The sequence below is a fragment of the Mugil cephalus genome, chromosome 15 (assembly GCF_022458985.1).
Source record: "Mugil cephalus isolate CIBA_MC_2020 chromosome 15, CIBA_Mcephalus_1.1, whole genome shotgun sequence".
Taxonomy (NCBI): domain Eukaryota; kingdom Metazoa; phylum Chordata; class Actinopteri; order Mugiliformes; family Mugilidae; genus Mugil; species Mugil cephalus.
This window is the reverse complement of record NC_061784.1, coordinates 2826815-2844139: the sequence shown is the minus strand read 5'-3', so window position 1 is coordinate 2844139 and position 17325 is coordinate 2826815. Positions and strand designations below refer to the sequence as shown.

At 41.7% G+C, this 17325-nt stretch overlaps 2 protein-coding genes across 3 annotated transcripts; one reads left to right on the top strand and one right to left on the bottom strand.

Moving 5' to 3' along the window:
- The first annotated feature begins 486 nt into the window (after positions 1 to 486).
- Positions 487 to 9883, top strand: atp1b2b (ATPase Na+/K+ transporting subunit beta 2b). Of its 2 annotated transcripts, XM_047606380.1 has the most exons (8): positions 487 to 909; positions 4656 to 4784; positions 4869 to 4976; positions 5181 to 5386; positions 5614 to 5673; positions 5912 to 5938; positions 6164 to 6259; positions 6394 to 9883. In XM_047606380.1, the coding sequence occupies exons 1-8, from the start codon at positions 819 to 821 to the stop codon at positions 6559 to 6561; spliced, it is 885 nt and encodes a 294-aa protein (XP_047462336.1). In that variant the 5' UTR covers positions 487 to 818; the 3' UTR covers positions 6562 to 9883. The 2 variants fall into 2 exon arrangements, with proteins under 2 accessions (XP_047462336.1, XP_047462337.1); XM_047606381.1 differs by lacking the exon at positions 5912 to 5938 and having other exon boundaries at positions 488 to 909.
- A 1353-nt stretch (positions 9884 to 11236) lies between these two features.
- gltpd2b (glycolipid transfer protein domain containing 2b) lies at positions 11237 to 16226 on the bottom strand. Its single transcript, XM_047607923.1, has 4 exons — positions 15104 to 16226; positions 13021 to 13079; positions 12685 to 12863; positions 11237 to 12550 (listed from the first exon to the last, which is right to left on the bottom strand). Exons 1-4 carry the CDS (start codon positions 15171 to 15173, stop codon positions 11935 to 11937), a joined length of 924 nt encoding a protein of 307 aa, XP_047463879.1. The 5' UTR covers positions 15174 to 16226; the 3' UTR covers positions 11237 to 11934.
- Positions 16227 to 17325: the final 1099 nt, after the last annotated feature.

Genomic DNA, 17325 nt, shown 5'->3' with positions numbered 1-17325 from the left:
GAGTTGCTCTAATACTCTGAATAATTATCTGAAGCGTGATTCTCACTTGTTATGACCGCAAAATGAATATTAAGAAGATTCTCTCTGTATTTTGTAGCAGAATCTGATAATGCCATATAGACATATATATAATCCAAGATAAATGAATCGCCACAAGTGGTGCTATTAACCAATTAACAGACATTTTGTGATCCTTGAGGAAATGCCAGATGCATATCTCCTTGATTTTAATTTTTCCTCGGATGTGAGCTGATCGGAGCACACGATTTGCTAGGAGGGCTGTCTTTCAAGCGTAGGGCCGGTGTGGAGTGAGTATGCGGCGCAGATGATTGGCCAGACTGGAGCAGGAGGGCGCGTGTGTGCGTGCACGCGCGTGTGCGTGCGTGTGTGTGTGTGTGTGTGTGTGATGGTGGGGTGTGTGTGATGGTGGGGTGGGGGGCAGGCTTGTAGAGGGAGGCGGAGGGAGTGCTTTACCGCAGTATCACTACATTTCTGCACCACTCATCAAAACTCTGCGGCATGCAGACAAGAGCCGGGGGGGAGGGCACTTACTAGGTCTGTTCAGACTATAGGACCGCTGCCTCTTCTGGCAGTCTTTAAGTTCTTCTTTATTCCAAAGGCTTCTGTAGTGTTTTTACTTTCATTTGTGCTCGTTTAAGTAGCTTTCTTTAGCTGCCGGTCTTTTGCCATCACCGCGGTGGTGCAGCAGGGCTCTCTCTAGTCTCCTCTGCTGTCAGGGTAAATTGTTTTACACCGGCTCTTGTTGCATCAGGCAATCATTTTTATTTCACGCTCGGAGTCCAAACTTGTATGACAAAATGGCAAAGGATGGAGAAAAAGGCGAGTGGAAAGAGTATATATGGAACCCGAGGACGAGGGAGTTTCTGGGCAGAACGGCGAGCAGCTGGGGTAAGTAGTAGTTTCCAGCTACAGCAATGCAGCAAACACGGTGTCTCTGCTCCCTAACAGGTCTCTGTCATATTGGTTTAAGCCTTAATTAAAATAAAATGGCATGCCACTGCAGGACAGCGTTCCGTCATAATTGAACTAATATGAATGTGACTAATTGAACTTGATCAGTTTAAGGGTTAATGCTGTGAATGAGTCGACTGTCGCTGTCCACCGCGGACTGGTGCTCAAATCTGACTGCGGCGCCGCTCCCGTGGAAGCCGGCGGATTCCACCCCCCCTCCTGCCCATTTGCTTTATTTATTAATTTATGGCAATGCTTTCCCTGCGCATTGCGCTCTGCATATGGGTGGAGGCATGTGGTTTTATTTCACTTTGAATTCACAAGTGCTGAAACAGGTTCCACTCTGTTGCAAAGTGCATGTCATCGGTTCTTGTTAGAGAGTGCTTTGGCTAGCTTTAACAGGAATTCTGCTGCAGAGGAGGCTGCCTCTAGGAAATGGGCTTACTGAAGTTGGGTAGAAACTGCTTTGCGTGTCTGTAGCTTCATCAAACGTGCCTTCAGCATGATGTCATTCATTTCCAAGCTTTTCCCCAGAAGGTTCCGAAGGAAGAAGAGGACAGTCCCCGTCTGTGTTTAAACCCTGTTGCCATATTCTGTCCCCATTTTTCTGCCAAACAAAGGCCCTACAACTATTTGAAAGATTCATGAAATGACAGGGCGCATATGGCTCTGTTCTAATGACATTGGAGCATTTTAATCTGGGTAAAGCCGAGGGCCAAATGCTATTTGTATCACCTCCAACCCAGCCCCTCCCAGTGTGTGTAAATCAGTGAGGGATTTAATCCTAATCTAATGACTTCATTGGCTGATGAGGAAGGTATCAATTCAGGGCATTTTAACAAAGTAAAGGACTTTCAGGAACTAAGGTTGAATTTGAGCTTTTCAATTGGAACACAATCTCAATCTCAACTCTTACGTTGAGTGATTGGGGCTAGACTAGTGCTGAAATTAGTTTCAGTATAATTATGTTTCATTAATGGACATCGTGTGTCTGGAGGTGGGAATCATTGACTGTGTCTTCCTTTGCCGGAATCCTGGTACAACTTAATCCAGCTCAGTGTGTCCCAGGTGCTTTCAGGTCTGGTGGCCTTTTTAAGCTGTGCTCTCTAAGGCTCGTTAATTAGGCTATTTCTGTAGTTAGCCACTACACATAGGCCTGCTAAACTTGGCATTTCACTGCAGCACTTCCTCAATTCCTAATACTGTACACGTAGCCTGACACCATCGACTTCTTCCATTTTCTGTGCATGTACATCTTACTCCAAGAGTGGGACGAGGAAATGGTTTATGTAGGTTGTTAGTCTCTTTAAAAGACAAATATGTTGTTCACACTAATTATGCAGTATGCTCGTTCAGAGCATTAGATCAAAGACTTCTTTGAGGATGAAACGCAGAACATTTCCCTCCGTGTTCTGCTTTGTGTAAAGAGCATTAATGATGTGGAAATAGCCTTGATAAAGTACAGTCCTGCAATTTCAGTGTTACACACACCACCAGCTGACACCAGTTTAACATGGCTGAACAATTACCTCTATTTAAAATAGGAATAATGACTGCTCTGCGTTCCACTTGGAATTACAAAAAAACCCCAAAAGACTCTAAATACATCAAGGGAAAAGAACCTTCACATGAACAAAATAATGATGCTGCTCTTACTGTAAGACCGGATAATGTATACATGATAATAAATGGTTTTACAGTAAAAGAACCACAGTTCAAAGCTCCAAACCTTATTAAAGATTAGTTCAGAGGTCTGTTTGATCACCAATTCACAAAGCAATTAAACAGCGTGTGCTCCCAATTGATTCTGAAAGGAAAGAGACACCTCCTGCCATTATTGCTGAAGAGAGAACGGGACGCTGAACCATCAGCTCGTCCTTTTGTTCCTTGCTTTCAACTGCCATCTGCGAACAAAACCGAGGTGAAAGAGAGATGCTTGGCTGTCCATCATCAGGTTGGGCTGAGAGGGCAGACTGTAAACCTAACACCCACTTTGCCAGGGGGAAAGCCACCCCGCCTGCAGGCTTGGGCCTGTGTGCACGTGTGCACATCCAGTCTCCCCTGGGTGGTGTCATATTTGTGGTTTGCACAACATCCCCCCCAAGACGGTAGAGGAAAATACTTCAGTGCTCTGTTTTGTCACAGCTCCTCTCGCATGGCTCTCTCAGTGCAGTGCCTCCAACCTGGCCGCAGTCTAGAGCCTCTTTATATTTAATAACTCCTCTTGGGTCTTTTCCAATCTTTAGACAAGATATTCGCTTCTGTCTTACTTAGCCATGTACCCATTTTTACTTAGAGTCCAATAGGGCAGGCTATAAATCTTCAAGAGAGGCCTCCTTTGTAATTGGCCCCCAAGGTGCAGCTTCCTCTTGACATTTTGTTATGGATTCCTGCAAACCTGGCTGCGTGGGGAAGCAGATGTGACGTGGAGCCTGGTGACAGAGTGAGCGAGCGCCATGCTGGGGGCCATCCAGCAAAGGCACAGGGTCATGGCACTCAGCTGCTACCCAGTGTTGGCCTCAGGTGCTGATGCTTAAAATGGGGAATGTGTCATAGAACGTAATATGTTCTCTATGTGCACAGCAATGATAGCAACATATGACGTTTCCGTGCAAGAAAACTCAACGGGGTCATGCATCAGAGAGGGCTTATCTTATGTTCTATGTGCATGTGAACATACATCATGTAAATGTAACATCTGAAGGTTTAAGCGCTGGTTGGACTGTGAGCAATGAGAAGATGTCAATATTTCCAAACCTTTAAAGGAGTAACCACAAAGATTCATTAATGAGACAAAAAATATTATTGAAATGAAACATTGTGAGACATTCATATATAAGCCTCTTCTCTCGCCTGTAAACCCCTGACTATGTGGCCCAGTCTCCAGGGGGTCCTTGTTTTCTCTCCCGCTGTATACCCCTCTGTCACTGCTTCTTCCCCTCTGTGGACAGGACAACTTGATAATGAAATGAATCACCAGACATTCAATCCTGATTTAATTTCCCTTATTTCCAGCTTTTTGAGAGACCACAGTTCTCAACTGAATGCATGCAAGAGTGTGACAGAAACGAGTACTAACACCCCATTTATGTTTTTGCAGTTAATTGAATTAATAGATTACGTTGTGCAGTGAATGATGTTTCTAGCACCAGAAAGGCCGGTGTTCGTGAGAGGGAGAGTGAGACTGAGGCAGATGTTGCAGCTTGAACAAAGCGCCTCTAGTTTAATGAGGATTAACTGGAATCCCTTGGATATGTTTGGTCGAAAATTGACCCAGCGGGCGCAACACACCATCAGTGGCATCTGACTGAAATAAACTGATTTTATTACCAATTCAAATGGATTGATTTTTCATACTTACAGTTGTGTTTGTGCATTACTGTAATTGTGAAAAAGACTAATGCAGCCCTTTATGTATGAATTATATATATAAGTCTTCTACAGTAATGCCCAGCCACCACTAGTTCTAAAAGTCAGCCATGTTTGCGCCGTGTATTCTGGACATTTTTGATACATTATGTATCAAAAAAGCAGCCTTGCTTTCTGTGCAATGGAATAGTGAATGTTTGCTTTGATTACTATACCACCATAACATGATCGTCTACAGTTTGAGCCATTATGTGCATGTGTATATTTCATTTTTACTCACACAACTCTCACACAACTCTCTCTTTTCTCTGCAGGACTTATCCTTCTCTTCTATTTGATTTTCTACATCTTCCTTGCTGGCTTGTTTGCTCTCACCATGTATGTCATGCTGCAGACCTTGGACGACCACAAACCAACCTGGCAAGACAGGCTCTCCACACCAGGTACACATTCTATAGATACAAACTGCACTGACACACATCGCAGTCTGTGCACGGTGCCGTAAAACTCCCTGCTGTCACTCACAGGCATGGTGATAAGGCCCCGCACAGATGATTCCTTGGAGATTGTCTATAATATCCAGAACACTGAGAGCTGGGACATGTACGCTCAGGCTCTGGACAAGTTCCTGTCACGTAAGTCTAGCCCTTGTACTCTCATACAATGGTTCAAAATGCTTACTGCTGTGGATTATGTAACCATCCTGAATGAATTGTTTTTACCAAAATCCTTCACAGTCAGCGAGTAGAAGATTGCCTTGCACTAGGGCTTTAGTTGAGTCATAAGCCCTTACAAACAAAATAACCCTCACCCCACCCCCACTGCCCTCACCCCTGCAGCCTACAACAACTCCATCCAAGCCCAGAAAAACCACGAGTGCACCCCGGATCAGTACTTTCAGCAGGAAGACAGTGGCGATGTGAAGAACAACCCCAAGCGCTCCTGTCAGTTCAACCGCACCATTCTTGAGGACTGCTCTGGAATCACGGACCGTTACTATGGATACCAGGAGGGCAAGCCATGCATCATCATCAAGCTGAATCGGGTATGAAAGAAAAAGAGGGAAGGGAAAGGGATGGTGTTGCTAGGAGACATGGAGTGACTGAAATAATGGATGTGGTTGGGAATATGGGAATGATTTTATACAAAGACATTTGTTTTTTGGTTTCTGATGTATCTTACACCAAATTAAAAGATTTGTTCTGTTTCTCCTTGTTGGCATAACAGCGAAAGAGAAATGGTTGGATATCTGTTGTCTTTGTCTCTAACCAGGTGATAGGGATGCTACCAGGAAAGGATAGACAGGCTCCATATGTGACCTGTGGTGCAAAGGTAATTCCTGTTTGTCTTTCACAATCAAGATATAATTTGGATTTCAGCTCGTTCAAATCTATTGTGCCTTGAACTCATTCGTGATATGCCGTCTCTTTTGTCGTATCTGTTGTATTTGTTTTTGTATTACTACAACCGTCAGATATGCGCTGCATGCTGCCTTTGTCATTTGCGCCAACCTGAATGTATTGCTTCTTCTTTTTTTATCCACTGTGCTCCATTACTTGTCCACTTATAGAAATACAAAGTGGGGAAAGATGAATGGGTAAGAATAAATAGCAGCTGTGTAACGTAAATAGCAGTAGCTATACATTATGCACAGAGTAGGTTGTTGTTTTGCATTAAATAGAAGTAGACGGTGGACACACTGGAAAATGGGATTTAGAGAAGAGAATTAATGAAGACCACCATCTCCTCTCCTATAGTACATGTGGTGTACAAAATAATTAACCAGCCTATGTAACTGATGAAACTGTTTTTGCCCTCTCAGAGAGAAGACACTGACAAAATTGGACAGTTGGTTTACTATCCTCCCAATGGCACTTTCAATCTCATGTACTACCCTTACTATGGCAAGAAAGCTCAGGTAAGAATGTAAACAGTGGCGGTAATAGAAGTCCAGCAATGGTTTAAGACCAGTTTTAGTTATCAAACATGCACCAGTAACCAGCAGCATTTAAAGATGTCTTTTTTTACCTTTTTTTTTTTTTTTTTTTGCAGGTGAATTACTCTCAGCCTTTGGTCGCCGTCAAGTTCCTCAACATCACTGTCAATGAGGACATTAACATCGAGTGCAAGATCAACGCCAACAACTTTCCCGGTGGTAACGATAGAGACAAGTTTGCGGGAAGAGTGTCTTTCAAGCTGAGGATCAACACCAATAATTAAGTTGACCTTTTTCCCCTGAAAACTACTTCCTTCATTCTCTGCAACACAGCACATGCACAGAAAAAAAATGGCAGCATTCACACCCTTTGTAGCATTTGTTTACAAACCCCTCCCCTGGCATTGTGGGGGGAAGTCTCCAGTTGTGCGATGAGTTGAGGCAAGAGTAAAAGGGTGGTAATCCTGTCATTATTTCTGTCTGTGAGCATTCAGACAAATTATTTTCTGTAAATTAGTTTAAGGTGACGTCTATTTATACTGCATGACAAACTAGGGGATATAAAGGATGTGTTTTGAAAGTTTGCAAGGATCAGCAACATTACCACTATATTGCTGCTCCCCTCCCGCTGCCTCCTTATAGAGTGTCCCTCTATATATGAATATACACGAATCACAATACAAAATGTGTATTTCTAAAGTACTTATACGGTATCATAACCTTGTATCAGTACGTCTATTTTGTTGCACTTAAAAGAATAATCCAACAAACTAGCATATATCTCGATGGATGGATGCAGAGATGAAGCCATTTGCATGTGTGTATTGTCTTTAGTGTGCTACGAGGGCAGGAGGCCCCTGCGTCCCTCCTCTCTGCTAAGTTTGAAATAAGGCGATGTAAAACCACTGACCACCAGGAGGGACCGCACAAAAAGATGCGGCAAGGTCTCCAAAAAAGACACACAAAAAAAAAAATCAACATGAAGTTAGACAGCAGAGGTGTAGAAGTGTGAAGAGTACAGGAGAGTGTGTGTTTCTGTGTGCGTTTGTGTTTTCCGTTGACAGGTCCTGTTTCATACTGTAGGTCGGGAAGTTGCATGCAATGTGCAATATTCATTAAGTGGCATACATTATGAATGCTTGAGGCCATTCATCAGATGACGTTTATTAAATAGTAATCATTTTGGATCATTTGATATTCCTGCCGCTTGCCTGACCCGGGAGTGGCTAATAAAACAGATGTTATACATATCTGGGAGTTGTTCTATTAACACTGCTGATGCCTAAATGACATCAGTTATATTGCAGACGTTATAACAGTCTAACCTTAAATTAACAAGAAATACCTTAATCAAATTGGGGGCCCCAAAGCTCCCACATAGTTTCTTTTAGTCTTCCAGCCCAGTCCACCATGTTAACATCATACACGTGCAGCACAAATAATCCTTTTGCTGCACAACGTCATCATCTATCACACTAAGTTACACTAAGAATTGCTTTCTTGTGTCTCAGTTTTAACATAAATATTTAGAGTTTTTTTTGTTCTTGGGTGTATTGCATCTATTTTATTTGTACCAGAAATAGATGACACTGTGACATTTTTTTATTGTCTTGCACTGAAGTGTGCTATTTTTCCTATTTATTCATTCTTTTGTGAAGAGGTGAATTAATGTATTTACAGTTGTGGAGGAAGAGGAGGAGGATGTAGAAAATGTGTTTTTGTTCCCTTTGTTTCATTCAGATTCATGATCATCCTCTAAAGTGTTCATCCAGGATGTCAAACCAGTTGATATCAAAATGTAAAGTTGCGTCTTCTTTTAGAGGTTACTAGAGATTTGACCGACTATATGAATTGTTAGTGCACCCAAGCTTTGGTTTAACTGTAGTGAGTGACTTGCGATTGGTTCATTGACCACATAGTATAAACAAATGTTTTCATTAGTTTGTTTTGTTGTTAAGAATTTCACTGTTGTGTGAATGAGTCTAAAGGAGACACTATCATGATAACAAGGCCACCTCTTTCAAAGTCATTCATTTGAACTTATTTTTGGTGCGTAACGTGCGTTCACTGTGCTGCACAGTCACACAGATTTGTAAGAAGCTAATGTTGGCTGGAGAAATCTGTGGAGTCACACTTTCAAACTCAGGCACATTACCTTGGCACAGCCACAGAACTGGACCAGTTCGACTGTGATCCTGCCATGTCAGTGCAGCGTATGTGGAACACAAGCATCTGTTCACTCACATTAAGGTCTGGCTTGACTTCACAACTTAATTTTTCTCTCGGCAACATGTTTCGCAGCATGCTAGCGTCTAAATAATATAGAAATTTAAAGAAATTTGTTTTAATGTGCTTCCTTCATCTATATCTGAGGGGGTCATTCATAATGAAGGATGTGCTCTAACAGTTGTACAAGGCTGTTTTTTTCATTTGCATTTTCACTGAGTCTCCACTGACCGGTTCACATGTATTTCTCCTTTGGCAACACTTACTTAATTTCACAGTAATCTCTTAATCTGGTCAGCTAATCCAGAACAGGCACGCTGAACTTCTTTACCTACTTTGCTGCTCCTCCTCCTTGTGTCAAACGCCCGCTTCAAAACCCAACAAAGCGCGTTTCACTTCATTTCATTTCAATGGCCCCGAGCCACTTTTGCTTACAATTATTAAATCCAGTGATGTCACAGCTCGGCCAGTAAAATGTTTTGCTTCATCGCCTGATCGGACAGTCATGTTTTACTCATGTGCAAGATTGCTCCTTCAACCAAAGATCTTCCTGACAGTTTAAATTGTATTTATTTGTGCTGAGTTGACACATTCTCAGCAACTGATCTGAGTAAGAATCTCGTGCAGAGATACTAGAAGACCCAGCTTGTTGAAAGGCCTCCTCTTATATAATAATGATACGCACAAAAGGAACATTTCACTACGACGTAAGAGTGCCTCCTGGTGGACAGACAGTGTTGTTTCCCAGTGTCACAGAATGTTATTTCCTCTGGTCTCCATTTATCCGTTTTAGTTTATAATTTATTTATTTATTTTTTTTTTTCTGTGATAACTTGGAGATGTCCTCAAAAAGCAATATATTTATTTCTTGTGTGGCTGTATGACTACAAAAGGGTATAATGAAAACAACACATACCACCAAGAGCAAGGAAGGAAAGGGAAGGGACATATAGTGTATTATTATTCAAATGAAACAATATAAAAAGAATGGCTTTGTCTATAAAAGAATATTTTGTTGTAAAGAGGTTTGTTCGTTTATGTCACCATCTGATCTACCTTCTCAAAGCTTCTAAGACCTTGCAGTCAAAGTCCTAATGTAACTGCAAAGGGGCTCAATGCAAATGTTGGACAGCGTTTATTGAGAGTATTAACTCAATAAGAATCCCCCACCTTTAAGTTAAGTAGTCCACTTGCATAAGACTGCAGTGAAAAGATCGCTCAAGAAAGACACTCATGAAATTTGTTCCAATGCTCTCGCCCAAACGGATGATAAAATATTCTGGATCTTTATTTTTTGCTCTTACTCTATGTATATTTTTGCTCATGTTTACTGCAAACCAAGATAGAAAAATTAATAAATGTCATTTAAGGGAACTCAAATTTCCTTTCGCTTCTGCTTTGCTGTCATTGTTCCTTGTATTTCCTGTTGTTTGGTGTTACCATAGAGCAGTGTTCCTCAATTCCAGTCCTCAGGACCCACTGCCCTGCATGTTTCCCTCCTCCACCACACCTGATTCAAATGTTCAGCTCGTCATCAAGATCTGCAGTGGCCTCATAAGGAGCCATTCATTTGATTCAGGTGTGCTGGAGGAGGGAAACATTGAAAACATGCAGGGCAGTGGGTGCCGAGGACCGGAATTGAGAAACACTGCTATAGAAGGAGAGGGGGAGGGAAGGGTTTATTACCCATGGACAGACTAGATGACTTAATGGCAGTTTGAACCTTTTCACCGTGACTCATGAATGAGTCAATGAGTCAAAATCCCGTCATCATGGACTGTGTAGTGTCTCCTTTGCATGTAACTGAAAAGAAGGCCAAGGTAGCGTCAGGTGGATTTAATCTAATGTAATCTCATTCACCATAATCCCCGCAGCCTACATCTCCAGTGGATGCCAAATGTCAAATGTTAGCACACATGCTAAAAAAGATAAACGAGGGCCCTGTTACCACATGGTATGATCATTTTGTAAAACCAGTAATGTCTGCATTTATTTTAACACGATTATTAAGAAGAAGGGGATTTTCTGGAAATACAAACTGCATCCACCTACACACATCATGTATCAGAGGTTAATAATCATCCGGCTGAAAGTTAAATGCAATTTAATTCCACAAAGAAGGAAAAAGTAGGTTGCTCCTTTGGGAGATGTTTTAATACAGTGTACCACCAACTGCTTGACAAGATTATAGGTGAAGTGTACTTCCGCTTGCTGACCTTCACTCAGCTCCTCTCTCCTGTGTTCTCTCTCTGCCTTTGAGCATTCTCCTCAGCTTTCTTTTCTTCACTGCCTCTTCCTCAGAAAGAGGGAGTGCAGTGCAGGAAAAAAGGAGAGAGCCAGGATTACGTAGCATTAGAGGATTTTGCGGGTTTAAAATAGTTTGATCAAGAGTGGCACCGGTGACCGACGCTTGCACTTGCTTCCCTCTCTTCTACACATATGTACATGATGTATATTCCTAAATATTCTGCAGCACTATGACATTTTGTAATAACAAAAAAAACCCACCAAAGATGGTTTTAGGGAGATGTTACTCGTGTTTCAAAAACTGGTTTATGATTCCACCATACCGCGATAGTGGAAAATGTGTCTGCTTAAGAGTGTCACAGAGCAGATTATGTCCACCAACGAACAGTGTGCAGCAAACACTGGAACCTCTGCTGGTTAGTGGACAACATTACACATTAGTTCAGTGGCATTTAAATGTCAAGTCATTAAATCACTGGACCAGACTGTGTTGGAAAACTGCATCGTCTCTTGTAGATTTTTAATCATTCAGAACATGATACAAAAACTTTCAATGTATCTAAAACACACAAATGAATAATCCACAAACATTTACTTTGAGGCACCATATTGTCTTATAATTGTTTTATGTAATACCTTTTTAGTCAGGACAGATTGGTCCCTCTGAGAATATAGGGCTATAAGTCCTCTAGACCTATGAGGTAGCATATAAAATCACCAGGTATAGACTACGTTCAAAACAGTAGATATTTTTTTAGTACAGGAAATACCGGAAGATTACCAATCATGTTGGTGAGAGCAGGCACGAAACATTAACAATCCAATCTAAAAGAATTACCTCCCCTGTGACATATGTTACAGTGGATGATTATATTCATGTTACTGCTTAAATAGTTCACAGCTTAAATGCATTATCAGCTGCCTTAAAATGCCTCTAAGATGAGGAGAAGTCAAGGCATTAGCTCTTAAAATCTAATAAGGAATGTCAGACAAAACTCTAGTATCTGTTGATTGTCGACACAGCACTTTGGTTGATAGGAAAAATATGGCACATATCAATTTGAGCTGAAAAATAATCCAGTTCATTCGTGTTTCCTTGAGAATTTTACACGTTATCATGAGGACAGTGCAAAACACGGTAAACGTCCATTCTGATGGTCCTCTTTTTTTTTTTTTGTCTTTTTTTATGGCAAGTCCAGCATGCCATTTTCCTCCAGGGCTTCTTGTGTCCTGTCATAAACCCCGCCAATGGCCTCCACCACTCTGTTCAGCAGAGAACTGAACTGCTCCTGGTTTTGCACGCACACCAGCCTAAAGAAGAAACTCCGCTCTGGCATTGCGATGAAGGCCAGTTCAGCTGCCCTGCGAACAAACCAGGTGTGGTGGTTTGCAAGAGTGCTCTGGTAGGCCTCACGGCACAGCTCTGAGGGGCTCCTGTGTCTGCCGGTCTCTGGGTTCTCAGCCAGCTTCTCCAGGAAGAGCTTCAGCCAAAGCAGAGCACGATGTAGGCGCAGGAGAGTCCGGCACCCGGAGTCTGTCTGATGGTGGAAGTCCACGAGGCCTCGTTTCAGCTCCATCGAGATCATGGAGCGCACAGAGTGGTACCCACCAGTGTGGTGGGAGACCTCTAAAGTATTCTTTGTCCCAAATTCTGTGTTAACAGAGATTATTGAGTTTAAATCTGGCCCCAGCTCTCCTTCAGGTTCCTTTTCCAGCAAGGCCAGTTGGCGGATTATAGAGGTCTTAGTCTCTATTTCTTGGGATATCAGCCCCACCATTGGTCCCAGAGCCTCCATGAACCTGGAAGTAAAACAAAACAAATCAGCTTACAGAGACCAGGTAATACATTAGACCATTATTTATTTCATTCTTTCTTATGGCTGTAAATTAATTTATTTCTCTCACTGTGCTACTGCTTTATCAGAGGATCTTACTTCACAAGCTCATCCCAGCTGGACAGATACGGCTGCAGCAGCACGTCAGACGGGTAGGTTGATGCAGCCTGCAGTTGAGAGAGCAGCTTTGACACCTGGAAGGTCTGACCAGGGCACGCGTCCAGGACTAACGCACCCTCCGCCCCATTAGTCCTGCTGCTGTTGGACAGCTGGTTAAGCTGATAGTGGGGGGGATGGGATGTGTGTGAATGTGGGGACAATCAATGGGAGACAAAAGGAAGGAAGTAGACCAATGAGATTCATTCAAGCAGCCCATCTGCTTCATAAAATCATTCTTGTAATCTGCAAGCATGGAACCATTTCTTATACTCTTACCTTATTTAACTGATTATATCCTTTTAAACAAGAATCCCAGTGATAATCCAGACTTCCTTCTGGAGTGGGATATTGTAAAGAAAAGAAAGTCTTACAGTTAGTGTTTTTACACATCAAACATCAGAAGTCAATTATTGACACTTTCCTCAAGGAATGACTAACAAGTGTAGCTAAAAGGTACACTTGTTAGACAAGTTGTCACTATAATCGCATAGTCGTGTTTATCTTACGTTTCCTGCTGAGAAACTAGTCTGTGGAGAGTTTTTTAAGCTCTTTTCCCTTAAAACAACAATGCGAAAGCTGAGGTGAGTAAACTATAACTGTAAAGTTACCTGGCAACTAAATGTGAGCTAACACTTTTAAGAGTCAACAGAAACGTAAGAATCAGGTAAAAATTCAATGCCTAAAACAGCCCTTTTCACGTTGTTGTTTTAATACACAGAAATATTGTTTAAATCTGGGAGGATCCTTTATTTTACGGTTCAAGAGCAAGACAGCTGTATTACCAGATTAATTTGACACCGGTTGGGAAAAGGCCACCTCTGTGTTTGAGTTTAAAAGTATACTTTACTTGACTGTTTTAGGTACAACATTTGAATGCTGCTTGCATTTGTAATATAAATCAAACGTGATGGTACATAAGAGCAGAACACTGAGGGTGACTATTCAGGTTCTTAATGACTACTTTTACGTCAGTGAGGTTTGAAATCTAATTTGTAATCTAGATTCTTTTTTTTTTTTTGAAGTAAAATGCTTCTTCCACCACTCCCCATGTAAAAAGACAAGTATTCACATGACTGCAAATAACATTCTTCTGAGTTTTAATCCATTTTAATCTTATTCCAGCCTTAAACAAAGAAAACCCTGTGATCTTAATTGATGCCCTCAGCCTGCATCATGTGTGCAAGTTGTTGGTGTCAGTTTTAAGCTCACATAGGTTCACATGCCATAAGATCCATATGGGATTTCATTATGTTATATGAATGAATGGAGATAAGTTGTTGTTGTTAAAACAGGGTTCTTCAAACTCAAGTATTGGTGTTTCATTTTAACTGAGTGTGAATGTCTGGGTTCATCTAGTTCCTCTTATTCCCAGCATACATTCAAACAAATGTCAGGAAGGGGTCATGAACTTGTTCAGCGCAGCTGTGGTATGTAGACAAGAGGCAAGTCAAACTATAGTTTAGTTTCATATTTTAAGGCATTCCTTCGGAGGTCCCTCTGGGTTTCGGCTTCACACATTAGGGACCACCTGCAACAGGCAGGTTTAAATCAGCAGAAACATCCCAAAACATTCAGCTGAACTTCGGAGCTACTAAAACACAGTGCCTGCCTGACTGCCGTCAGAAATATCTTTCCAACTTGACAGTGGCCTTCTACCAAAAATGCTAGAGTGATGTAAAGGCCACAAAAAGAATCTAAATTTAAGCTTCCTAACTGAGTTACTGCAATTCTACAGGGGTGACAGGTCATGCTTACGTCTGAAAACCAGCACCAGAAATGTGAATTTAATCCAGAGTGGAACAAGAGATAACACGGTCTCAGTTTTTTTTTTTTTTTTTATGAATGGGCATTTCTCTTTATGAAAGAACTCTTTTACTAACCTCTGTCATTTGAATAGAATGATTTTGTTGGAAGGAAGAAGTACTTTAAAGTAAATAAAGTATAATTTAATTTTTAATAAAGTATTCTTTATTAAAACCTGAAAATATACATCATAGACATCCAGACAAGATCCCTTCCCCGAGAAACGTTGACTACAGAAGATCTATTTGCACAAGTTTACATTCTGATTATATTTTATATGCTCTGGCTGAAGAACAGTCATTGTACAATCCAACAACCCACTAACATGTTAGATCCCACACAAATATTTATGTGACGTGAAAATTTTTTTTTTCATCATGAAGAATATACCAATCGTGGTGTGACTGCCATGCTGCAGCCACCACACCATGTGACACATTCCTGATCTGAAGCAACTGCATATCAGACAAGGGAGGGATTGTATAGATTAATGATACAATGCACAGAACCCACACAGAACTCACTCATATGTACACACACACACACTAGTACTCACGTAGCCAGAGCGAGCCGAGGAACAGCAGCAGCACCACGATCGCTGCAGCAGCCTTGCTCTTTACACCCATGCTGAATTCCAGTTTGGGGTCTGTTAGTCCACCCCAGCTCCTTCTCTGTGTCTTTTACCTTTTAATTCCTCTGTGTCTCACATGGGTGCTTGTCCCCTTGCACTGGCTGTCACCTAAATTACCTTCTACCGGACTCCTGCCTCTGACCCCCTCCTACTCTCAAATCCTTCATACTCCTCCCCAAAACTTCAAAATAAAAAGTTCAGTCCTGCATGCTGCCACTATCAATGTCTTTTCTGCGTCTTGAGCTGCAGTTTTCCCTCATCACACGCTCTGGTCTGTTGCTGCTCTTTGACTCTGTAGAGCATGCGGCTTCTGTCTGTCCTGCCTTTGTCTGACTTTAGAGCTGCTATTTCTTGTTGTATTGCTCAATCTGCGAGTCCAGAGATCATCTGAGTGCAGCCAGTAGCTGATAAAGCAAAGCCAACGCAGCTTGTACGACAGATACCTCCTTCCTCCAGATTCATCTTCTATATATGCACTATATTCCGGTCAGCTCGAGTAAACACTTGCTGCCTCGCCTCTCTTCCTTCCACCCTCCCTTTTCCCTCCTCCCCCTTCTCTCTCTCTCTCCGTTTTTTCCCTTGCGCTTCCTCTCTCTCTCTTTCTCTCTCTGTCTCTCAGTCTATAACTCATATACACACACATATACGTACACACACCCTTAAGAGCACCCCATACCTGACCCTCAGTCCCGTCCAACACTCACTAGACACATTTGCACTATTGCCTGCTCTTTTAAAATGCTGTACTACATTCATTTGTCTGCTACTGTGTGCTTATATTGTATTTCATTGTGCATTGCTGCCATAGTTTTTATCTTTATACGACTGAAGTTTTAATTATTATTGCTTCCGAACCATAGAGCTGCTCAGTTTCATTGTATTACGCTGGAATATAACTTCTTATCGTATTATTTTCATTATGACCACCAATAAAGCAGTGCTGACACACTTTAAACTGTAGACCTGCTAGTGTCAGAGAGTATGTTGTGATTAATTAATCCTTGTGTAAAAAGTCATGACAGCCTTGAGTAAATCCATGATATTGATTTGTGACCACCAACTCTCTGTTTGGAGGTTGAATTGTGATGTGATACCAAATCCATGTTTGCCAATGAGTAACATCTAAGTAAGTTATCCTTGCTGAGAGGTAGCAAAAGGAACAAGGATGTCGATTTGTGCTAATTTAATTCTAGGAATGACAAAGGTCTACAGCTCTAAAGGACATAGAGGATGCCAACAAAATGACTCTATGTTGGAAAAATGCTGTCCTATCTTTTACAAAGGTTGGTTTAGATCCTGTAGCTAATTGCATTTTGGACTTTGGAATGCAGATTATTTAATGATTACTGAAGTCTAAAGTCTGCAGTTAAACAGGAGGGATGAGGGTGTTTCTATGATTATCACCCCTGATAGTACTAATCGTGGAAATTCCTGTGATTTGTCCCTATCAGTGGGGTTGCTGTTGCATCTATGGGGGAGGTGAACAGACGTTGAACTCAGCGTTCAAGCCAGACCACATGTGTGCTCATGAAGAGAGACTTCACAATTGTATTTTTCTGCGGAGGAGCGGGAAAACAGTGAAAGCAGGGGCATTCATTTCCTGGGAGGGGGCAGGTCACGGGGCTTTTATTTTGTGCAGCCAATGGGGACAATCCCTTCTGAAAAAGGCAGCAACTGACAAGGGGAGGCAGAATCCCTGGGAAAATGCTTGACCTATTCAAAAGAAAAATGAGCTATTAAACTACACAGAGCTTGTTCTCTTTTATTCGGATGCAAGAACATAGATTCAATAGATATATCTTACAGTTCTTTATGGTTGTTTTTGAGGCAAATTTCTAACATGTGTGCAGATGGTAAGAAGACACATTGTGTCACTTAATGTGTTTATGCATGGGCATTCAGCAGAGCATCAAAGGGGTATATTTGATACAACCGCATTGGAATTTCCCACTTTCTGGGCTGAGAAACGCATGTGGACGCAAATTGTTTAACCACAGCACTGGAACTACTTCCGCTGCAGTTGTAAGAATTGTTCCACAAATGTTCACAGGACAGACACCTTCCGAGCTGGGTGACTGGGTGTACTGACAGAAGAGAACAGATTTGAAGGCAAACGAGAAAATGATGGTTATTGATTTTTCGGTTAA